Here is a 24,698-nt window from a genome sequence, read left to right on the forward strand (position 1 = left end):
GTGTGTGTAGTTCTGTTGTTGTCGGACCTGGATGGTTGCTGTGCGATACACCCAAAACAGGTGCGGCGTATACTACGATGATCAAATTAATGGTGATAAATAGGGTAGATTTCTGTATCTTGTGAGAAAAGATCTGGGTGCGGCTGATACAGCAGAAAGTACGGTACATGAACAGCTCACAATGAACAAACAGGAACAGTGTTACTTCAAAGTACTGTAATTTCATAAATTTTCGGTGTGCTTTTATTTTCGGTACTTTCGGCGCGTCTGTTTCATACCTAAAATTTCAATACACCGAAAAAACACTAACACCTAAAGTCCAATAGGGAACTGCTACTCTGTACCTAAATTTTCTGTTCATCTAACCTGGCCTTTTGACCTCATACCGAAAATATTGAGCACCTGAAATTTGTGAAATTAGAGTATACGATGCACCGTTCGCTCGGGTGGCTTTTCCCGGTGAACGTACAGTACTGAGTCTGCAGTCAAACAATTACACTTTCCTTTCTCTGCTCCCTACACGTAATGAGTGTTGATGTTCTCAGTTTCGTTCAATTCTGCGATGTCCACATATAGATAGGAGTAACAACAATCAATGGGCGAAAATCCTCAACCTCCGCAGTAGTACATGTACTGAGAATTTGTTAGTTTGAAAGAGGTTGTTGTGGTTGTTGTTGACTTTTATTTTACTTGAAGAGAGAAGTTGAGATTAGAGATCACCAAACTTCGTACTCATGTCAAATAAAACGCAACATTTCGCACGCCTGAGAAAAGAAAGTTCATGAGTATTGCCTGGCCGTCTGCATGCCCATCATGTATTTGATGTTAGCCATTGGATAGATGTAAAAAATGGATTCTCACGTAAATTTTAGAAGTGGAAAGTGTATACTATTTTTCAAACATGTTTGATTTAAATATCTCGTGTGACGGTGAAGGGACAAGAAACCACCAGACAATTCGACACGCCTGAGAAAAGAAAGTTCATGAGTATTGCCTGGCCGTCTGCATGTCCATCATGTATTAATTTTGATGTTAGCCATGGATAGATGTAAAAAAATGGATTCTCACGTAAATTATAGAAGTGGAAAGTGTACACTATTTTTCAAACATGTTTGATTTAAATATCTCGTGTGACGGTGAAGGGACAAGAAACCACCAGACGACAATTCGACTACACAATGTGAGCACAGTTGCTGAAGCACGCATGCACACCGACAAAATACTTTAAAAAAGCAAAATTCAATGAAATTCATGAAATTGCTCTTACTTTCCAGGCGTCCAGCAGCACCTTCAGGCGCCGCTGAAACTGCTCCACGTTAATCGATGGACTCCCCATTGAAGCAGCTACAAAAACATTCGTGAGACAGTAATTCAACTACAGTCCAGGAGCAGAGGCAAAAGACTGAAGTCAATGCCAAAACTCAGTTGATGAAGCTTCAACTCAAAGAACTCGTTTTTCTTGATCGAAGCGAGCGCAAGGCGAACCATGTGGCGGGAAATAAAATGAGACTTTTCGGATGCCCTTTTCGTATCTTCCTTTCTGACGTCATATAGAGCGTACTAGCTAGTACATCATCGTCGACGTCATCAAACGTAAACAGTGATTTTTTTACTCCTGCAGTCCTGCTAGCCTGGCTGTGGCGTCGGAGAAAGGAGCTTCTTCCCGCCGGGCCTGGCTCACCTGTCGGCGCGGCCCTTGAAGCGGCATGGCTTGTCCCTCACCAAGGGTAGGTTCGCCACATTTTCAGTCGCTCACGCTTTGTCTTGCCCCACCAGTGGGTTTCCGTCCGTCGGTGCGGCACAATGAGGTGCGTGACCTCACTACCCATATCCTGAAGCGAGTGGCTCGTGGGGCGGCCCCTACAAAATGTACCTGCAGCCGCCAGCCGGTCACTGGGGAGCTGTTCCGGTATCGCACCGCTATCCAGACTGAGCAGGCCCGTCTCGACGTTGCGGCAACGGTGGTATCCGTGGGGTGGCCGGTTTGAGCGTACCTTCATCGACGTGAGGGTTTTCAATCCTCATGCCTCCTCAAACCGCGCCACCTCTAGCTCCATTGCTTCCTGCTACACCAAGCATGAGAAGGAGAAGCGACGCTGCTACGAGCAACGTGTCCGCGACATAGAGCATTCGTCGTTTGTTCCGGCCATATTTTCTACCACCGGTGGTTTGGGCAAACACGCGGAGTCGCTCTACATTGTAGACTAGTACAAGCACAAGCGGATAGCTTCTCTTCAAGCAGCCAAGACTGGAGAAGCATACAGCGGTGTCATGTCTTGGGTTCGCTGCAAATTGAGTTTTGCCCTACTCCGGTCCAGCGTGATGTGTTTGCGCGGATCCCGGAATATTCGGCCGGTGCAGTTGGACTCACCTCCCACCTTGGCGGTTGCTGAGGCAGGCATTCATATTTGATCCCATTTGCCTCTGGTTTTGTCTGTATTGGTTTCATTTGTGCTCTTTTCATCCTGCTACTACATGTAGTAGTTTTCAGTCCGCTATTGGGCGGCAGCCGTGACTCCAGCTCTGTTTTGCACTTTCTTTTTCCTTAGATTTTTTTACTCCTGACTCCTGAGTCCCACTGGACTCCTGGCTTCCTAGATCTACCATGATCTATACATATCGCCGACTCAGTTTGTGAATGATTATGTGAGAGATTTGAGGTGACCTGTGAGTGTGACTCACCGCCAGTTGAAACGAATACGAGTCACATGATTGACTATCCGAATATTCTCCCCGGAACGAACGAATAGGAACTCACTGAACTCAGATGGTGAGCCAAGGAAAATATTGTAACATGGAAAAATGTGGGCACAAGTGCGATCGAGTCCACCAACTAAACCAGATTTTGAACGGACGACATAGCATTGTATTCCTCGCAGAGTTCTGTTGGGGCTGTCTCTGCTACGCTTACAACGGCAGTCACCAACCTAGCTGTTTGGCTACAGGCGAGGGGCCTTGTCCTCAACCCTACCCGCAAAAGCCGTGCTGTGATCTTTCTTCCTCACCGACAGGTGAACAACCCTCTCTCAACTGTCCAGTGTCGTGGAGTAGCCGTTCCAACAGCATCGACTACCACATACCTCGGTGTTGTACTTGATAGTAAGCTTTCATGGGACGCTCAAGTCGACCGAATTGTCAACAAGACTACCCGTAAGATTGGTGCGCTGTGGCGAGCCCGTCGCTCCCTATCCCGATCTGCACGGCGTCTCTTCGTCCAGGCTGTTGTCATCCCTGACATACTCTATGGCAGTAATGCCTTCTTCCCCGCGCTCCTTGGTCGCCAGCTTGATCGCCTGGGTCTGCTACAGGGCTATCCGAGCTATCGACGGCCACCCACCCTACACAACCGTGCACCCCCTACTGCTGTACTGGTGCAGCACGGCTTGTACTGGATAGGCGAACTCAGCAAGCGCAAGCTACTAGTGTTTGTCTGGCGGTGCCTTCACGGGAAAGCTAGTAGTGCCACGTTGTCTGTACTGTTCGTCAGATCTGCTGCGAGAGAACCCGTCATCAGAGGTCCAGTGGTCTGCTCAGTCAGCCATCCCCCACTCGCTCTGAGCTGGCGCTTCTCGGCCGTCCGTCGCAGGATCTGCACTCTGGAAACTGCTGCCGGTTGACGTTCGGACCATAGAAACAGAAAAAAGTTTAGCATAAGTTGCCTACCATATTGTTGCTCAGACTAGCCCTCCCCCTAGCTCTCCTCGACCACCCTGTCACCCCTGATACTCGCTTGACTCCTCTGTCAGATACTTCTTCTTTCGTAATTTTCTAAGTCCTGTCCTCTCTTTTCTAAATGCGGCTTATCCATTCGCCTTTATATCATTGGGCCTAGTTCCCGCTTATTGTGCGAATTAAAATAAACCAACCAACCAACACACACACACACACACACACACACACACACACACACACACACACACACACACACACACACACACACACACACACACACACACACACACACCATTGGCATTGGACCATTGGACGCCCATCGCCGGAGGCGATGATAGCGATGCTACAGCAGAAGCCATAGCAACTTGTCCTGGGATTGCACCATTCATCAGCTTGCAAGGCTGAAGAATTGGCCGCCACTATTCAGCCTGGTCTACACCACACAGCTATGAAGTGGCTTTTTCTGGCCAGTGAATCCCTACACACACACACACACACACACACACACACACACACACACACACACACACACACACACACACACACACACACACACACACACACACACACACGCACACACACACACACACACACACACACACACACACACACACACACACACACACACACACACACTTCCACAGTTCCAATCTCCGCCGGTTTTTAGTACTCCCTGGTTACCTGGTTACTGGCCGTGCGATCTCCATTTTTCTTCGTCTGCCCAAGCATGTTCTCTTACCGTTCCGGAATGATCAGATGGCAATCGGCTCAATGTCTAAACGTTCATCCCTCTCGCGTTTCACTTTCTTGTTTGTTTATTTAGAGTCGAAGAACACTTTTTAACCTCTTCCGTGAAGTAGCTAGCGACTAGGAAAATCCTGAACTAGTCCATTCTCTGTCATGCCATACGCTCTCCGAGTCTCGGATTGACACCGTTGCCTTGGTGTACTTAGTCTGGTGGACTTGGAGCCGCTGCAATGGGGTGCTTCTTATCGTCTTCAGATCTGAGAGCCGGGGACATATTGAGTTGTTGACCATCTGCATGTCTCTCCATCAGTTAGTCGATGGGGCTGCATGTTGTCGGACTCGAACTTTTGAGAGTGATATTCAGTAGTTGTCCTCGTAAACACGGAAAAAGGTGAAAGAACTCATCGGAGAGTGCTCATTTAACACATTATATGTACAAAACACATGTACATGTAATGTATAGTCCATGGTTGTCCGCTTGGGTATGCTCGGAGAGTGAGCATCCGTTACTAAAGTGTAGTATGGTATTAGATAAACCTTGTTTTAGCCTGTTCTCACATGTTGCTGGTTTGACAGCATGAAACATGGCAAGTTGAGACCGTGTTAGAAAGGTCACTGTTTGATGATTGATTGATTGATTTTTATTTAAGGATTGTCCAAAGGCCGCAGAGGCCTATCGAGGGGCTCTCCTGTGTGCTGTTTCCGAACACGGTGTCCTCCACCTTGTTTCATGCTGTCAAACCAACAACATAAAGTGTAGTATCTACCGGTATTGGAGGCAAATTACTTTCAACGGAAGAAGGAAAGTAGGATGAACTATTATCAATTTTTGTGATCTTCTCTTTTATTATCTTTTGTTCACGTATCCTGAGTGCGCATGCTCGTGATAACAGTGGAGAACCAGGTGACGACCTTGGAGAACACGGTGCGCACCATGTACCAGGGAGTACAGATTGTACACAAAAAACCATTTTTAGTAATAGTAGTAGTACATACTGGTACATGGAAGTCACTCCCATATGGCCCAGGTACTAGGCTAGGTCCTCACCGGGCCGGGGAGTACATGACATTGTACATACATGTACTCGGAGGGAGTTGACATTGTACATACTAGTACATCGTGAGAGTAAACCACTCCCTAGCCCTGGTACATGTACATACATGGTCCTCACCTGCACCATGTACTAGTACTCGTAGTCGTACGTGTACCATCATTATTCTGTCGGCGCAAGGCGATATGCATACTGACTTGACTTGGCCATGGATTTGCTTCTTCGGAGGCAACTCATTACTGAGTAAAGACAAGTGTGAACGATGGCGTGGAGAATGGAGATGTCAGTAGCACTGCGCGGTGAACCCTGACAATGACATACATGTACAATGTCATGTAAATCATTATCATGAGACAGGTTGCATCTCGTGTCAATCGCGCGAGGAAACCGCGACAAGAGGTGACAGTCCGTAACAAGAACACGACCACCTAGCGATGTGCTATGCCACGAGATCTAATACATGCACCAAAGACAGGTGACTGTTTTCTTGCGCTTTGGTGATTTCGATGTGCTCCTGTTTCTGTCTAGTGTAATACTTGCAATGGGGAATTGTCTCATTTTCACTATCTCAGTAGTAGAAACTAAGAAAGACTTACAGTTACTATAATAATACTAGTAGAAGTACAATGTAGTCCAGGGCAGGGATAAAGACCTACAATGCTACATACATGTACATGTAAGTCATTATGTAGCTCTAAACTAGCGGCATGAAACTCAGAGTTACAACCAACCTGACCGTCCTCCGCTGAGTCTGCTATGTAGCTCTAAACTAAGTTAACTCTACTACAGTACTAGATCTACTAGTGTAGTAAGTAGTAGTCGATCGGATATACATGATGTATGGCTAAACTGCCTGCAGTGCACCATATGCATACCGACTAGATCTAGATGATCTACATGTAGTAGTGCATGTAGTACCGGTACGTAGTGTTGTGAATATACCCGTTCTCATGCTGCAAGTAGAGTGGAGATATGGATACAGTGTACTACATTGTAGTAGGTAAGAAGACAGGACGTGTAGTATCATACATTGTAATGTTAGTAGCTAATAGCTATCAGTCACACATAATCATGCGGCATGATTATTACATTTACACATACAGTCATGTACATAGTCATTGTACTATCGCGGTCAATATCATGTAGATCTACATGACTTGTACATGATTGTATATCTTTGTGGTAACGCTCTGTAGACTCTGTAGTACACTAACTAAAGTCTTGTATTGCATTGTAAGTCCAAGACTCCAGAGAACATTTACTCGGGCGTCGAATGAACCAGTCAGTCACATCATGACTACTTACACAGTACTTGCACGACTAATGATATTAGTAATACTATAGTCTATAGTCTATACTGTGTTTTATCATTCAGAGTTTTATGTCTGACATTATGATGAGTATCGCCTGGACGGACGTCGGCTCGATCGTGTAGATACCGTGCTACATTGTAGATATCACTCCCTCGTGCCAGACTCTACAAAAGACTAGATCTACATTGTAGCCTATGTAGGCTCTGCAGTGCAAGCGCGCGCAAGGATGACCTGATGACGGCCAGGTCTACCCAGGGTTGTACTGTTGGACTTTGAGAAGGGAAGGAAAGGAGCTGCTGGCATTAGCGCGGATTTGCCCACTTTCTATTCGTCTCGCCAAGTATTTATGGTGCGGTGCCTGGAGTGCGCCTGTGAGGGATGGAGAGGAAGGCATACATGTACCTGTCGCTGCACCACTGGAATGCCATTAATGAGCGATTCTTTCGGGGTTGGCTTGTCACACGGGAGTGTTTCTCGCTGGCTGGCAGATGTATAAGATGATGAGAATAGGCGTTCACTCACGACGCTGCTGTCTCGAGATTACGTGCGATTTGTTGTGATGTGCGCCTCCCGGAGTCACTTCTTCCCAGGCCAGGATCGTGCAGCAGGGCTGAGCATGTGGCGGCAGAGTGAGACGAGTGATACTGATGGGAAGGACAACCCTGAGCAACACTCCCAGCCACAACCATTTCATCGATTGCACTTCTTTGTCTTTATACCGTGAGCGGCCATACTAGTAATACCTAGTAGTACTAGTAGTACATGTACCACCAAGAACTGTGACGCTACCCGGGCGCGGAATGGTAGTCGTAGTATAGTGGCGGGCCGTGGTGGAAATCCCGTCCGTGTCTAGCTTGCTGCCATGAATGTACCGCGCGACCCTGCGGACTAGCACCGTCCGAAAGCGTCGCGAGTACACGCTCTCTTTGCAGTGTTCTTGTCAGGCCGAGGCTGGCTCTTCGCCACCGCCGGTCATTGACTGTTTGAGCAGAGCAGGGTTCAACGGAAGTCGGCAGCTTTCTTCGTTCGCAGTGGTGACGGTGCGACGACGCTCTGTGCTGCGAACAGTGTTGCTGGTGGTCGTTTGTGAAAGCTGGAGTAACAGTTGTTATCACGTAACTTGCTGACGCCCCAACACCAAGAACTGCTACATCAGCCGTGACTGGACGAGGTCCTTGTCAGTTGTAATAGGACTCGCTTGGATCAGGGTGAGCGAATTACAGTACCGGTTGGGTTGTTTTTAGCCCCGGATGCCAGCCAGTGTCTGGCCAAGCCACACTCACAGTGCAGGCTGGTGCAATGTCCACAATGCTTAGGCCGCAGCAGCCCAGCTCCATAGTGTGTCCGGCTGGTGCTGGTGCTAGTGGTGGTGAAAGACAAGACACCGGTGGCGCAGCTGCTCAGCTGCTAGCAAGTGCCACACCAGGAACAGCGGCAGCAGTAACAATCAACAGCAATGGCTGCTCCGATCAACAAGACCTTCAACAGCAACAACACCAACAGCCCGTGGCAGTGGCAGTGGAACGCAACCAGTATGAGATGTTCGACACCAGCGTGGCTGGATCAGGCGGTAAGCGACCGACCCATGGCTTCAATATCGACTCTATCCTGTCTCGCTCTCAGTCTCAGTATCCTGGTGGTGCAGGTGCTGCTGCAGCAGCAATGACACCTGTGGCGGCAGTGACTTGCTACAGCAGCCACACACCGTCGTCCTCCGACATGCAGCAGCAGGTCTACCACCAGAGCACAGGTGCAGAGGTGAGAGAAACACACCATGACGCGTGAACATACACACACACACACACCGGCGCACACACGCACACACACCCACACACACACACCCACTCACACACGCACACAGACACACACACAGAAAGACACACAGAAAGACCGTGACACGCACAGAAAGACACACAGAAAGACAGACACACATACACACACAACACCTCATTCTGTGGCCAGCTCATGGAGCAGGAAGCAAGTTGTCTTGGGACATAGGTACTCCGAGGCATGGCATGTGCAGGCAATCGGGTCATGTCGGGGCACATGCACTCGTAGACTCAGTACTTTGTAAGTTTGCATCCACCTACTGCTTCAGTTAGGTAACACAAGCCTTGATCAGCTTTGGGTGGTTGCCCGGGCGGAGAATCGTTATTGTATCCTGTTCCAATGTGCCGAGAGGTTGACGCTGCTCAAACAGTAGGGCTTTGGGCAACGTGTGGCCTGAGATTGAAGTGGACTGGCTGAAGCCCTTGTGAAAGGCCGCTGATGAGTCACGAGGGAGTGTAAAGTAGAGGTGAAAATGTGATCATTTGCTCACCGTCTGTGACCAAGCGGGCTGTGCATGTTTCTTTTACATGGGCTCCTCCACTCAGGGTTTAGAGTATTGCACGGACTTCATAGCAACACTGCATTTGAACCTCCATCTCCTGGTGATCAAGCTTGACTTGTTCCAGCCAGTGTGCCAGTATACATAGCTGTAATGCCGTGTGGACTTTGAAACAATATCAGTGCGGGCAGACAAGGGTTTGAAGCAATATCAGTGTGGGTACACACGATGAGTTGAAGCTATGTCAGTGTGAAGTATGGACACGCGAGTTTGAAGCTATAGTGTTAATGCAGGTGAACAAGTAGGTGTAAGTCGGATAGCATGTTTGTGTGACTGCTCAGGCTGCTCTGGTGAATCCAGCAACAGCTATGTGTTTACCACGGTGTTAAGCTTGTGAGAGCCCTGGGCACGGATGAATGCGAACTGTGATGGCTGTGGCAGACAATAAAGAAGTTATTGTTCTGTTTGCGTAATTGCCACAGCAGTAATCTGCTGAAGAGTGGCATGAGCAGTCAGAGCAGAGATCAAGTGCTTGGGTCCCATACTTCAGTTACTGATCGCAAATATCATCCTTCGTAGCCCAAGGGCTGTCACGGTGTCCAGAGGTGATGACTCCAATTGCTAACCCTGTGAAGAATAACTTCAATTCCTACAGTATTCTTGCAACACCTAACGGTTATCATGCTGTGTATATGACTCATCACTGTGTGTATGACTTATCACAGTGTATATGACTTATCACAGTGCATTGCTCAGTGGAACCAGGCGACAGACTGCATATTGCAGTGGCTTGAACTTGGATTGTATTCTTTACCATGTACACATACTCAGACTTTGAGCAATCCTGTCATGTATCGTTTGGTAGTCCGATGATTTCACTGTCACTCTGGGTTACTTGATGATAAGGGAGAAGACACAAGACACTGTGTGATTTTCTTTTACTCAGCCAATAATAGCTATGGGTGCGTGTTAGTAGCATCAGCTAGGCCACTGTTGTAACTTGCAGCACAACTCTAGCAGTGGTTGTCTCAGTGTGATTATGCCCTGATTGTCTGGGGCAAACGGCTACCATTTCTTCTTTCAGGCTTCTGTTTACCTACTGTGGTTTGGTCTGCGGCTGGACGTGCATGTAACTGAAATGACCTTCTGTTGCCTGTGCTGTTTGCGCTGCATGCGTTCCTATCCTGGTGATGCAGATAAAGCCAGCAGCCGCATCCGCTTTACCAACATGGCCAGCACAGAGTATGGCAACCGGTCAAGTCAACGGCAGCAGACCAGCCTATGACATGTTCAGTGCGGGCGCAGCAGCAGCAGCAGCAGCAGCAACACCGGCAATGGCGCCGGTGGATCCAGCGGCGGCAGCGGCAGCAGCACAGCAGAGCCCCAGGACAGGTGGCCCTGAAGCGCACGGTGCGACGGTACCTCTGTCGCACGTCACACCGCAGGTCTTTCCCGTCGCCTATAGCAGCGTGAAGTCCTACCCTAACACACCCTGGCTGCAATCAACATGGCCCACACAGGCAGCAGCGGCGGCGGCAACAAATGCCAGCCACAGCCCAGCACGGCCCATGTCGTCACCAGCGATGCGTTACCCTGACAACGTGAATGTGCTCATGTGGCATCCCATGACTATGTCATCACACATGGAATCTTACAACAACTCTACAAACGCACCTCAGGCAACCCTGATGAATACGTCATCCGCATCACCGTTACAGCCAGCAGGAAACCCCTACTACAAACCGTCGCCACCATTCTGGATCGGACCGGGAGGTTCTGAGTACGCCATGCAGCAACCAGCACCACCCAGCCTGGACCTACGCTATGCATTTCCGGCAGCTGCCTTGACGTTTCACGGACGCACAGCTCGACTCGTTAGCCCCATGTACCGGCCGCAGATCAGCGAAACACACCGACCTGTCACCTGCAAGCTACAGAATGCCGACCTGTGGCAGGTGTTCAATCGACACACAACCGAAATGGTCATAACGAAAGCAGGAAGGTAAGTTCAGATCGATGGCATGAGTGGTCCATGTTCTATGCACATCATTTGTATCTACACTGTGTTGAGCCAGCACAACTACACATGCAAGAGTCACATAAGACCTACATATATAGGTTGTTTACACACGGGCCGGCACTGTTGCTGCAGTAATGCTCTCACTAAGTACACAGTATGCAAAGCTGGTCACACCCAGTGGACAACACTGAGCAAGTTACATGTATTACCGTTAGTTGTTACTCCGAGTTTCACGTCAAAGCGGTGATCATCAGACAACGTAGTTTGTTTCCATTGAGCAAGAGCACAGTCTGACGTACATAAGTGGTACAAGCAGTTGAGCTTTTTTAAATTTATTTTTTATGAAAGTGCACTTGCCTACACAGAATGGAAGAGAACAACGACAACAACAGCAAGAACATAGGGAAGAGCTAGGTCAAATCCGATCCGAGGTACAAAGCTAGCACCCTGGATCAGTTCCGATTACACCACTATACATGTATATGTACATCAGTGTACGCCCATCAGTGACTGCCAGTGTGCCAAGGCCATAGTGTGCAAGTCCAGGGCTCCTATTGTGCACTTTGAGTCGGGTAGCAGCTTGCAAAACTGCACATGTTGTGTCATGTACTACTACTGTAGTAGAGACAGGGCAGTGAAGCCGACAAGGCTGGTGAAACAACAGTCACCATGTTATACATGTTATACATGTACAACTGCATTGCCTTACTGCTGTGAGGTGGATGGCTAGTGGGTGTACGGCACTGGTGGTCCTCATTCAGTAGCGTAAGTGGGATATCCACGTCCAACTTCTTGACCATTGCTAGAGACACAATGCTAATGAGAAATGCAAACAAGACGTGGAAGGAGGTCCTCGTACCGCTAACAAGGGGATCATGTGTGCCAAGTTGGACTGTGTGGTTCTGGAAGGAGACGATCCCTATGATTTGATTTGCGTCCATGTACAACTTCTAGCCTTTACATTAAAAATGCCACTGGAGCTGTTTCCACAAGGCACAAATGGACTGGCAATTGCGCATGACCCCGTCAATTCAAAAAGACGATTTTGATCAGCATTGTTAATTAGACAGTCATTAATAAAGATGGACCCATGTGAGCAGGTTAAGTCTACGGGCAGGGCTTCCCATCATAATGAGTGTCACACAGCCTTAGGCAAGTAGTTGTGCATGTTGCTGTTTGCTCGGAGTGGTATGCATTCTTGGACCGAAAGCCACTGGCGTGGACAATTGGGCAAGTTACTAAGTAGTAGGTAACTTTTATGTTACGAGTTCCCGCGCTAGTCTGTGTCACAGTGGTCACTGAGTGCGGGGGTGGCAGTACTGGTAGTTCCAGGGTGGTAGTGCCAGGGTGGTAGTGTCGGGGTGGTAGTTCCAGGGTGATGGTGCCAGGGTGGTAGTGCCAGGGTGGGAGGTAGTGCCAGGGTGGTAGTGCCAGGGTGGTAGTGCCGGGGTGGTAGTTCCAGAGTGATAGTGCCAGGGTGGTAGTTCCAGGGTGGTAGTGCCGGGGTGGTAGTTCCAGGGTGATAGTGCCAGGGTTGTAGTGCCAGGGTTGTAGTGCCAGGGTTGTAGTGCCAGGGTGGTAGTCAGTGCAGTCGTGCGATGCATGGATAATCAGGGGAAACATCAATCACTTCCCTATATTGGGTATAATTATTGTTACGCAACGAAAACCACTATTTGATACATCTTGCACTATTTGATACATCTTGCAGGTGGAGGTTGTACCTGCATCTAAGGGACTCCCACTTTGGCGCAAGAGCCTGAAGGTGCGTGGTATCAAACAAAAATAACACCTCCTGGTTTCTGTGTGTGTGTATGTGTGTGTGTGTGTGTGTGTGTGTGTGTGTGTGTGTGTGTGTGTGTGTGTGTGTGTGTGTGTGTCCCGCACATGTGTGTGCTCCGTGCATCCTTGTGTGTTCATATGCTCATCCACTAGGCGTATGTTCCCAATCATTGAGGCTAAACTAGAGGGTCTGTATCCGGAACGGTCGTATGCTGTCGTTGTGGATATTGTCCCCGCTGACCAATACCATTGGAAGTTCACCGGAACGGAATGGCGTATTGGGGGACCTCGGTGCGAGCCACCAATGCCGTCCCGACTGTACGTACACCAGGAGTCGCCCAGCTCAGGTCTGCACTGGATGCAGGATGTTATCAGCTTTGGCAAGCTCAAGATCACCAACGACAAGGCAACAGCTGGGCACGAGGTTAGTGCAAGTCGGAGTACTAGTACATAGCCCCAAGACTCAGAGTGTGTATCTTTTCTGATTGTTTCACCCTGGTGACGGTCCGTGTAGCAATGCTCCTGTGTGTGTGTGTGTGTGTGTGTGTGTGTGTGTGTGTGTGTGTGTGTGTGTGTGTGTGTGTGTGTGTGTGTGTGTGTGTGTGTGTGTGTGTGTGTGTGTGTGTGTGTGTGTGTGTGTGTGTGTGTGTAGCCTACTGCAAACCCATCTTCCACTCTTTGGGTGCGCATTGCAAGCCATTTCAAGTTCGAGCCTTTGACGGCACATGTATGCCTCAGTACATGTAGCGCGTGCTCGGAGTGACTGACTCTGGCAGACTGCTGCTGCCTCGGTGGATCACAACGCAGCACATGTAGTCAGTTCACCATGGAAGAGATGCTCTTTGCTGATGTCACGGATCTAACACGAAACACTGGGCAAACTGTCAGGAGATTACGTAGGCAGCATGTGCAGTACTCTCCTTGGGTAAAGATACTACACTACACACCACGTCTACTTGCAACAGATACTGGTATTCATACACATGTGCGTGCTTAGCTTGGATTAGGAAATCCTGGTGAGTTGAGTGTGTGGACCTGCACCGGCAGCAAAATGAAAATTGCACAATCGCTGCACGTCACAGGGCAGAGCATTCAACATCTGGGGCACTGAGAACATTCAACATCCGGTGACAGGTTTGGTCGCAGGTTGAGCCACAGTTCATGGTAGTCCCATCATTTCTGCATAATGGGTGGACATGGGACCGCCACTGCTGAGAACACTTGCTCCAGACTGTGAGCTTGCCCATAGACCACCATTCATCACATTTGAATTGTGCAAACATTTTTAACAGACGCATTGGGCATGCAGCTTAGCACACACATACACACTCACTGTACAATTTGGAGTTGTGGCCCAAACTGGCTAGAAGTGCTAAATTGACTAGCAGATCTGGGGGCCTGATCAGGCCCAGTTTTCTCATGTTTCTGGCGGACATTCTGCCACCGAAGTGCGAATGTTGACACCTTGTGAGGTCGTCGTTGAGCAGCTTTCCTACAGCAGGCGTCAACAGGTGTTAGCCTGGCTTAACTAGGGCGTGTGCTGGGTGCGAATATAGCAGCAATTCTGGAGCATTTGCCAACACAAGGTTCATGTCAGACGCCACCACTTTCCTCACCTCTTGCTTGAAAGTTTAGCATTGATGAACACCTTGTGGGAGAGAGCCAAGCCCATGCTGGTCATTAGACATTCTTCGCTGTTACCTGGTATTGCAGCAGACACTGGCATGCATGCGTGACGGCAATGTGCAGCTCAGTGCACTGACATGTGTGACGGGGATGTGCAGGATGTACAGCTGGCATTCTGCTGCACCTCTGCCGGTGTTCTCTGCAGCAATCCTGCATTCTCGGCATCATGGTTATGCAGTATCACTTAAAAAAATACATTGCTACGACCATACACATGCCTGTGCTTGCATGTGGTGGTGACACGTTGGCTATACATAAACCGTGCGGCCATGTGTGACAGACGAGATGTTTTCTTCGCCTGCTCATTTTGAAACATGGTGCCAGGTGTCTCTTGGTCTGGGATACTACAAGTAGTAGGATTTTGTCAAACCGCTGCACGCCAATGTCATGCACTTGTACTTTGAAGTTGTAATATATTTACCGCCACGCCACGTATCCCTGTCTGTTTTGCAGATTGTTCTTGACTCGCTGCACAAGTACGTCGTGCGTCTGCATGTGGCCTGCTTCCATCACGCCAGTGACTACGCCGAGGTCGTGCACACGTGCGTCTTCAACGAGACGTCGTTCATCGCCGTCACCGCCTACCAGAACAACCAGGTGAGAGAGTCAGCCGCAGTGAGAGCCGGTGGCAGTGTGCTACCCCCCCCCCCCCCCCCCCCCCCCGGCCACATCACAAGTGTGTTTGACACCGAACCTGTGCAGCGACATGAGCCTTGCTTACCCACACAGTTCATCTCCGGCACATCAACCTGTGCAGCTACATCTCCTGTGACAGTGTGTGCATGCCTGTATTCCACCAACACGTCGACTAGGGTTCCTCGTAAAAAGTCAATGACATCTGTTGGGAGTTCCCTAGTAAAGTAAAAATATACATAAACATCCGTACATGTTCATATACTTCTAAAGTACATGTACCTGACCCCACACAAGTGGAGTACACCACCAAACAAAGAGTGCTCAGCACTGCTAATCAGAGCTCGTTCACACAGCAAGAAGAGAGGGGTCGGTTCCACTCTCCCTACTGCATGCACCAGTCTCAGACTTCATGAATAGGGTACTAGTAGATGATGTCTGCATCACTGTACAGCCCAGTGTTTGCAGGTCTGGTGGCTGCGCAGGCGGGTGTACATTACCTGGGGGGCTAATTGCACTATGCAACTGGATTTCATTGAGCAGTGTTGGCTACAGGAATGCATCATTCACACGCCTGGACAATTCTGTAAAGGCAAAGCCTGCTAACATTATTTTGAAGACGGGAGCATTCTTGTTGTTGTTGTTTCCAATCGTTATGCTCACGATAACCAGTGGCCAATAAGAGATGTTGTTGTTGCTGCTGCTGCTGCTGCTGCTGCTGCTGCTGCTGCTGCTGCTGCTGCTGTTGTTGTTGTTGTTGTTGTTGTTGTTGTTGTTGTTGTTGTTGTTGTTGTTGTTGTTGTTGTTGTCGTCATCGCCTTTGCTTCCATTGTTTCGAATCTTTATTCTCACGATGGCCTGTGGCCAATAAGAGATCGTGTTTTGTTGTTGCCATCACTGTCTTTGTCAATGTTGTTGTTTGTTGTTGTTTGTTGTTTGAACCGTCTCACTGCTATGTTTGGCTGCTGCAGATGACACAGCTGAAGATTGAACACAACCCGTTTGCCAAAGGCTTCCGTGAAGGATCTGCAGGGTGAGTTACGGCGGTTTCGCTTTCAAGCATTTCTTGAGTGTACACAGTGAGCAGTAGTGGGAGAAGCCCTGGCCTGGTCCTTGTTAGCACAGTGAAACTCCCCTAAGAATGCACTGCGTCATGTGAAATAGGCTGACCACTGTCTCGCTGAAGTCAACTGTTATCTCTTTTTTTTTCTTTTTTTCTTTCTTCTTCTTTTTTCTTCTTCTTCTTTTTCTCCCGGATCCCCGTGGTTAGTTGGTCACCCTCACTTCCTTGTACTGGCCATGTTATGCGCCATGAAGTGATGAAATGTAATAATCTTACGCCAATCAATATTTTTGCAGCCGTTCTTTTGTTTGTTGAAAAGCCAATGTGTGTGGCTCTGGATGGGTCAGAAAGATGTTTTAGATCGCTGTGACACCACGAGGGCAGGTGTCGTGTGGTTCGCTCTGAAAGACGTGCGGCAATTTTGAATCGATTATGGTCAACCTCATGAATAACAACAACTTGCGGATAACAACAGTTACACCATCTTCAGACTTAGCGACCATTTTGCCAGCATACGTTTAGCCTCGCCACCTCCAGCAGCCGAGTCTCGTCTCAAGCGAACCGTGAAATTTTTCTTTTTGTCAATTATTATTTATCAAGAGGCCATCCGTAAATACCGATATTTATTTAGAAACGAAAACTAGTCGTTTCTCTTCAACCCCCCTCCCCCCCCCCCCCCCCCTCAGCAACGAACACATACAAACGATGCATAGTACGGAGGATTAGCAAGACGAAATTCGCGTTCGCGTTTGCTCTCCAAGGAAAGTCGAACTCAGTGACGGAATTCGCGTTATGAGAAGGATTAGCAAACAGAATTCGCACATGCATGACGTTGACACGACGAACATTGTGTACAGACAGTACAGCGTGGTAAATTTATGACTGCCCTGACACGAATCCGCGATTCGTGTTCCGACTACTTTTCCGAACGAAAAATGCGAAAGTTCGCAATCCAGTTCGCGAACTGAAAAATGTTTGCGAACGCGAATTTCGTCTTGCTAATCTTCCGTAGTATCGATATTTTTTCTTTTCTTTTCTGGACATGCACACACATGCACACTGTGCATCGATATTTTTCGAGAAACGAACAGGTGCTCAACCCCTCCCCCCTAAACGACTAGTTTTCGTTTCTAAATAAATATCTATATTTACGGATGGCCCCTAACCTCACGAATACCAACAAATCGCGAATAAAGGCACTTTTCTCATGCACGATCGAGGGTCACTATTCGCAAGGGTGACTGTACATATGTAGTGACCTCGTACATGCATTTGTGTATATATAAATCATTTTTTTCGTAAAAATGGCCTCTGTATATATTTTCATGTGAAAGAAATAAACTTTCTCTTTGGCTCCAACTTCGTTGTGGTCTGGTTCGCCATTGTAGCCGTCATGGTTGACGTAAAACACCATAATTGGTGACCCCTGACACTGCGCTGAGCCGGAGTTATGGCCTTTCTGGATGGCATGGAGCAGGCCTTCGACCTCCGCGGCCCAGATTGAGGCCCAGATTGAGCAGGCGCCCAAGCCCATTGTAGCCGTCATGGTTGACGTAAAACACCATACATATACCGTATTTTCCGGAGTGTGAGCCACACTATACACAGCAGTCATTCACCCAAAGGAAGTCGGTACAGCTTATACATTGTACTTCGATGGTCAAAATAACGGTGGTAAACCGGCCCCCAGGTAGATGTCGGTTTTTCATGACAAAAAATCTGGGTGCGCCTTATACTCTGGAAAATACGGTAGTCACTGTATCACAACTACTTCCTCCGCGTCATCGAAATTGTCGCAGTTTGACCAGTGATATAAAAATGGGGTATTGTCTCAACAGAAGCGGTGCTACAGGTAAGGAATGAGACAGGATGATAGTCTCATGTCTAGAGTGACGGGACAATTTTATTTTATGTCGATCGGAGGTGATCGCTTCGAGCTAGAGGCCGTGTCCTCCCTGACATACCTGAAATTGTAGGCGGGCGAGGTGTGACAAGTCGAGCGGAACCGCCTGAACACAGCTATCGTATAATAGTCGTTTGCTCAATCGTCTTCATCTTTGTTTTTGCTGGATCAGGAGTGAGAATGAGTTCGCCAAAGAAGCCTAAGCGCTTGGAGCGCGTTGCAAGAAATTTGAGAGGTGAACAAACTCCATCCAAGAGCGACAAACCGAAAACGCCTCGCTTGAAAGGCGCAGATGTGAAAACGCCAGATCGCTGGCGAATCATTTCGACCTATCTGGAGATTTCGAAGGGCGCTGATAAACTGCCATATGGAGGGATGGGGAAGTTGAAGAAGCGGTTCCCTCACCTTCAACTTACCAGCCGAACGGTCCAACGGATAGTCCAAAAGTACAAAGACCAAGTCGCTGACGAATCACTGGCAGGGAACGTGAGGATGACACGACGCAGAGCCAGTCTTTGCGGTGGGCAAAATATGAAGTTGACTGTTGAGCTGGCAGCAAAGCTCGTTGCTATCAATGACTCCAACTGGGGAAAGTATTCCTGCAAGAAGCTCGCAGGAGAGCTTGCCTCCGCGGGATATCCATGTTCACCTGCATCTGTGAGACGATGGTGTAAAGTTCTTGGTGCAGTTCGACGCAGGCGGTACATCAAACCGAAGCTCTCCACTCGCCATCGTCTGAATCGTCTCTCGTGGGTTCTGGACAGGTATACCAAGCGGTCGAGGAAATTCGTGGACTGTTTAGACATCGTCCATGGGGACGAAAAATGGTTTTATCTAATGAAGGACGGAGCTGTGTGCAGAGTATTTCCTCAGTTCACTGTGAACGAATCGACTGGCGAAGTGGAGCGTACCGTACAAATGCCCGCAGACGGCTCTGTGTACCATAAATCACGTATGCCTAAAGTCATGTAACTTTGTTTCTAGCTGCGACAGCTCGCCCGCGACCAGAGTATGGATTCGATGGCAAGATCGGGATCTGGCCCTTCACCCTGGAGCGCAAGGCGAAGCGCAGCGATGCACGTACAGGCACTGTGGCTGGTGAAACTGACATTCTCGAGAGTGTCACCGTGAATGCGGAGGAGTATCGCAAAGTGATGCTAAAAAAAGACGGCGTGCTGGACGCGATGCGAAGTAAGATGTGGTGGTACAAGCGCGGATCGGGCAAGCCTGAGGCTGGTGATACACTGTACTACCAGCATGATGGAGCGCGCCCGCACACGGCGAAAGTCAACGAAGGTCATTGGGCTCGTCACGGGAAGAAAGGTGGATTCAAAATCGAAGTTGTTACGCAGCCTGCGCAATCACCCGACCTCAATTGTAACGATCTCGCCTTCTTCGCCAGCCTCCAGACGGACACCGAGTTGGTGGTGAAGAAGAACGTGAAGGACCTCGTCGAAGCTGTGAAGAGCGCATGGGAAGATTATCCAGCGGAGCGCATGGATTCAGTTTGGCGTCTTTTGTGGGCTTCCTTCAAGGGTATCCTTTCTGACGATGGTGGGAATAATTATTCCCATCACACAGGCAGCCGTACGGCTCATGCTAAGTCATCCAGAGCCGGTGACAAGCATGACAGGTCCTTTCCTTTGGAGAAATTCAAAGCATGCGAGACCACGCGCGACCAACTTGCAGCCACCTTGGACTCTGTACAGAACGAAATTGTTTCGTCGACTGATATCAGCGAGGACGACGCCTCCAGCTCGGCGTGATGCGCACCATCCGACGGAACATTGTCTTAGAACGTAACTGTAGACTTCAGACTATCACCCTGTGTAATAAATTACTGATTCTGTAGCTTCTGTCGTGAGTAATATCAAGTTTCAATTCGCTGGCCAAACTGCGACAATTTCGATGACGCGGAGGAAGTAATACTTAAGCCTGGTTCACACTAGGCCGATTTTCCGGCCGACATGGACTCGTACGAAAAATCCTCAAGATCGGGGCGAAAATTGCGTAGTGTGAACGGTGTTGTCGTACAGGGTTCCGAAAATCTGCGACGATTTTCTTGTCGCACTAGTTTTCGGCCAAGTATCGACTGGTCGATATTTAGCCGAAAAGCCGGCCGAATTTTAGCGCTTGCGCGTGATGGAGCATGCACCGGACCAATCACTGTAGGCTTTTCACCATGACAGCGGAGAGCGTTGGTGCAGAACGTGAACCATGTGAACTGGCTGCACGGGATCGCTACTACAGTACTAGTAGCACTGTACTAGACGCTAGCCCTTTCACACCTTTGCCGCTTTGGCTTTGTGGCTCGTGTAAAAACTATCTCATTTCCGCTGTCTAGCTAGCTAGCTAGCGTCTACTAGTACTACGGTCTAGTGGCAGTGCGGCTGTGTACCGCGTGTCCGTGTGTTACAGACAAGCCTACATGTACAACTAAAGTACAAACGAAATTGCCCACCTTTGTGTGTGAACAGCTAGTCCGACTCATCCGACACAGTCGGCAGACTCCGTGTCGGAGTCGGTGTCGGAGTATCGGCCGGAAAATCGGCCTAGTGTGAACCAGGCTTTAGAGAGTCGTAGTTATTGTTAAAATGAAGCCACAAAGCGGTGAGGAAACAGTGACGCGCGGCTTTGGAAATGGCTCAGTGTCCAATGCATTCAGCACAAGCGGCTCAGCACTTTCAAAAATGGCCCAAAAAGACGAGAACCAAAAATTCAGTTATTTCCGTGGTAACCTAAGCGCTTTTTTCGGTGCGCGGTGTGACCGCAGCCATATTTACTAATGGTCAGCGGTTTTATATCATAATTCGTTACACTCTGGCCCAATGACATTTCGACTTGATTTCTTGTGGTTTTTAGGCGGCCATCCTCTCGTCGACCACGCAACAGATCTGATGATAAGACCAGCGAGGAGAACGGAGGAGACAAGTCACCTCTCTCAGCCGAGGAGGTCGGTGCACACGGGAGCATTAACGGCAGCTGGGACCTACGACCTCGACCCCGACCAGCACGCGTCGATGCTGACATGATTGGTGAAGCACCATCCTCCTTAGACTCCGTCTAAGTTGGAACATGTTAGAAGAGTCCGAAGGTACAGGCTACAGAGTCACTATATAGAACATGTTTTTATCTGATTAGTCTTTGCAAGGAAGTGGTAACATGCATCTTCTGTTAGTGTCGACCGGAGGCTAGGAACGTTGTTACAACTGAAATAGTCAACTCTAAAATGTTACTGAATACACTACACATAAGATAGTGATAAGCTCTAAGTGCTAACATACTTGCTACGGTACTTTTTGAATTGTTTGTACACTGCAACACAGTCAGTTGCACATGTTTAATTAAAAATACTCATAGCTCTATATGTGTGTGTGCTAAGATACTCACGCAACACACGGTGGTACAAGTAATTCTAAATCGCCGCCGTTGGCCGCGGCAGTCCACTGCATTCGCTGTTGAGCGCTGTTGCATCAGAATTACGCCATTCTCTCATCTAACAGTTAACAGTAACACAAGAGTTCACTGGTATATACTGCTGCATCTATCCATTCTTCAACACACACGGTTCCAAGCACAGCATATAACTATCGTACCATTCATAGCAGACCCGTAAGTAAATCAATGCTCATACCATACCCACTGAACAAGAATCATCATCTATAACAGGTGTAGCTCACAAAGAATTACTCTGCTTTATTTCTTCGTCGACTACTGAATCATGCCTTATTGAACTCTAAGACCTATGTGTAACATACAATAATATTTTAATAGTCTGCTGTGTACTTCAAGTACATGTGCATGTATTGACATTGTGTGAAAGTGATGGCACATGTCATGTGTAATGTATCTTGCCTGGCACCTGCTGTGTCAGCAAAGCTTGATTGGGGATGGCTCAGGTCTGAACACTGCTGCGCCTGGAAGCGTAACAGGGCAACAACGGGCACCGAAGAACGTGCCAGGCTGGATGCAGAGATTTAGGAACACCAGTGTGTGTGTGTGTTTTTCATGTAACGCTACATGTATGGATGTATGTATGCACCCAGTGTACCTGTACGATGTGATGCACAAGCACAGAATAAGAACAAAGTCCCTGGAATCTTGAAAAAAGAAGAACATGACACTAGCCTGAAGCGACAGCTCTCTGATCTTCAGCGCCCTATCCGATGTTGCTGTGGTAACTATGGCAACAGTACAACATGTGATCAGGAGCAGGGAATCCGAAGTCCTCCAGTAGTAGAGTACACGCTCCTGCATGTAAACCATGGCCTCAACCACCCAGCACACACACACACACACACACACACACACACACACATACCGTAAAGTACCGTTGATCCCCCCCCCCCCCCCCCACGCCATATCGCTTCCCGGCAGGGGGCGGGAATTAGATCAAGGCTGTCAAGTGCAGTACGATGTACAACAAAGTGGAGGATCAAACTCGATGTGCTGGATTGTGCACATTTTCATCCTGGATTGGCATGTATTGTGTACAGCGTCGGTTCAACATCGTATTTCGTTGCATACGCCGAAGTCGCTTAACAGGTAGAAAATCGACAGGGGCGGGAATTAGAGATTTGACACCCTTAGCAAAAAACGTTATGTTGTAACGGTATTATCGTAAGGGGGAAAATACCGTGATTTGGGTTCGACCTTTAGCAAGATGCACGCTATTTTTAGTACGCTGTTGCCACGAGAATAGCTTTGATTTCGGGCGGTACAACCATTTTTGTCACCATATACGCGACACAAGGTGAAATGCGTACGGACTATGCAATATTTGGCTAAAACACGTACCGTTGGTCACAACGATAAATCAGCCCCCGTAACGTTTATACGCTGCAGCTTCAACGCTATTTGGGTGATCAAGGTACGAGTACCGTAAAAAAATAGCGTTACCGTTGTTTGCTAAGGGTGTCTATTAGGCGGATCAACGGTACTTTACGGTACATGCACTAGTAATCATTGCACTAGTGTGTAAACCATGGCCTCGACCACCCAGCACACATGCATGCACATACATGTGTCATGTACTAGTAAACTCGGAGGGAGTTGTGGTTGCTCGTGAGAGTGCTCAATACACCAAGGTGCAGAGCCTAGTACACACACTACACAGTACACAGAAGAAACGCTTTTCGTCCCTCTCAAGTGTGTGTCATGTACTAGTATGTAAACCATGGCCCCAACCACCCAGCAGCCCCCCCCCCCCCCCCCCCAGCTCCTACATAGTCAGCGCCAGTCCCTGCGCACTCAGCCTTCAAAACAAGCACACGACATCCCCCAGCTGCCTCTTTAGCAGTAGGCATCCACAACTCAAAATAGCTCTGAATACAGTACTGGCCACCCAGATTTAAAGTTCCCTTTTATCCTCACCCCGCACCAGCACCAGCAGGATCTCAACAAAAATGAAAATGAATGTTCAAGTGAAAGAAACCTCACACAGAGTGCGGCCTGCGGAACTGCTCTGTGAGCGACGCACCTCACATAATGTACAAAGTTTACCCAATGCTGTGGACAGCAAGCTGTTTCAGCCATTTAGCCTCATCAGCACAGCTATGGCTTCAACAAAATTGCTTGTACAACATCTATGAACATCCACATGGTACATGGAAGTCACATCACCACTTGCTATGCAGCACAACAAGACTACATGTAGTGTTCAGCACCGTCCTTGGTCTGAAGCTAGATCATTGTAAATCGTTACTTGCTCGTATTGGTCTGGTGCACACCGGACGCCCATCAGCCTGTAGTCCAGATACCCGTGTGTAGTCCAGGTACTAGGTGCCCCAAGGTAGTCCAGATCCATACTGGCCAACCCTCCCGGTTTTCCCGGGAAAATCCCGGGAAATCAACACTACTCCCGGGGTCCCGGGGGTTTCAAGCAAACTCCCGGAAAAGTCACAGTTTCGTCTGATGCAGGATTTTCCAGAAAACTCCATGGATTCGCCTCGAATGTCCCGGTTTTTCAAAAATATGTACGGTGCGCACTCGCACTTCGAACTGTGCACGGCACTTTCAAGACCTGACCACAAGATCTGCACTGACAGGCGCTAGCTTATAGCCGGGCGCAGACTGATCGAACTGCAATGCAGGGTCCAAAAAAATGCAGGGTCGAACAGTGCCGTACGCAGATCTAGCAGAGTTGAACTTTTTTTGGTGGGAAAGGCCCTTTTTCACTTGTTTTTGTGCCATCCAGGGATTTTGAGTAAAATCCAGGGATTCTGTATGTCTTGTCAAGGGATTCAGATTTTGGTGGTTGGTCAGTATGCAGATCCTCCAGCCTAGTCCAGGTCCTCAAGCCTAGTCCAGGTCCTCCAAGCTAAGTCCAGATCACCCAACCTAGTCCAGGTGCTCCAACCTAGTCCAGGTCCCCGTGTGTAGCGCACTTCGAAGGCTGAGCCATGGAAGCGGCGCTGTTTTTCAACATTTTGGTTGAAATGTGTGAGCACACAACTTGAAGCTCAGGCACCTGGTACCCTACATGTATATCAGGATTTC

The 24,698-nt window shown here is 48.6% G+C and overlaps 2 protein-coding genes across 3 annotated transcripts in view; one reads left to right on the forward strand and one right to left on the reverse strand.

The window, feature by feature from the left end:
• LOC135815933 (FACT complex subunit SPT16-like) overlaps window positions 1-1,475 on the reverse strand; it is a 34,250-nt gene extending 32,775 nt beyond the window's left edge. For both annotated transcript variants that reach the window (XM_065329287.1, XM_065329288.1), the window contains exon 1: window positions 1,268-1,475. In XM_065329287.1, the coding sequence (XP_065185359.1) occupies window positions 1,268-1,336 (69 nt within the window). In that variant the 5' untranslated portion in view covers window positions 1,337-1,475. The remainder of the gene's footprint in view (window positions 1-1,267) is intronic.
• Window positions 1,476-7,667: 6,192 nt separating this feature from the next.
• Window positions 7,668-21,965, forward strand: LOC135815934 (eomesodermin homolog). The gene is made up of 6 exons (XM_065329289.1): window positions 7,668-8,542; window positions 10,310-11,115; window positions 13,069-13,339; window positions 15,055-15,198; window positions 16,206-16,267; window positions 21,063-21,965. Exons 1-6 carry the CDS (start codon window positions 8,084-8,086, stop codon window positions 21,265-21,267), a joined length of 1,947 nt encoding a protein of 648 aa, XP_065185361.1. The 5' UTR covers window positions 7,668-8,083; the 3' UTR covers window positions 21,268-21,965.
• The last annotated feature ends 2,733 nt before the right edge of the window (window positions 21,966-24,698 follow it).

This window comes from Sycon ciliatum, chromosome 4, assembly GCF_964019385.1.
Source record: "Sycon ciliatum chromosome 4, ocSycCili1.1, whole genome shotgun sequence".
Lineage (NCBI taxonomy): Eukaryota > Metazoa > Porifera > Calcarea > Leucosolenida > Sycettidae > Sycon > Sycon ciliatum.

Coding starts and splice junctions, on each gene's coding strand:
- LOC135815934 (XM_065329289.1), top strand. CDS start 8,084: ATGTCCACAATGCTTAGGCCGCAGCAGCCCAGCTCCATAGTGTGTCCG. Junction 8,543..10,309: donor ACCAGAGCACAGGTGCAGAG/GTGAGAGAAACA, acceptor CTGGTGATGCAG/ATAAAGCCAGCAGCCGCATC. Junction 15,199..16,205: donor CCGCCTACCAGAACAACCAG/GTGAGAGAGTCA, acceptor TGGCTGCTGCAG/ATGACACAGCTGAAGATTGA.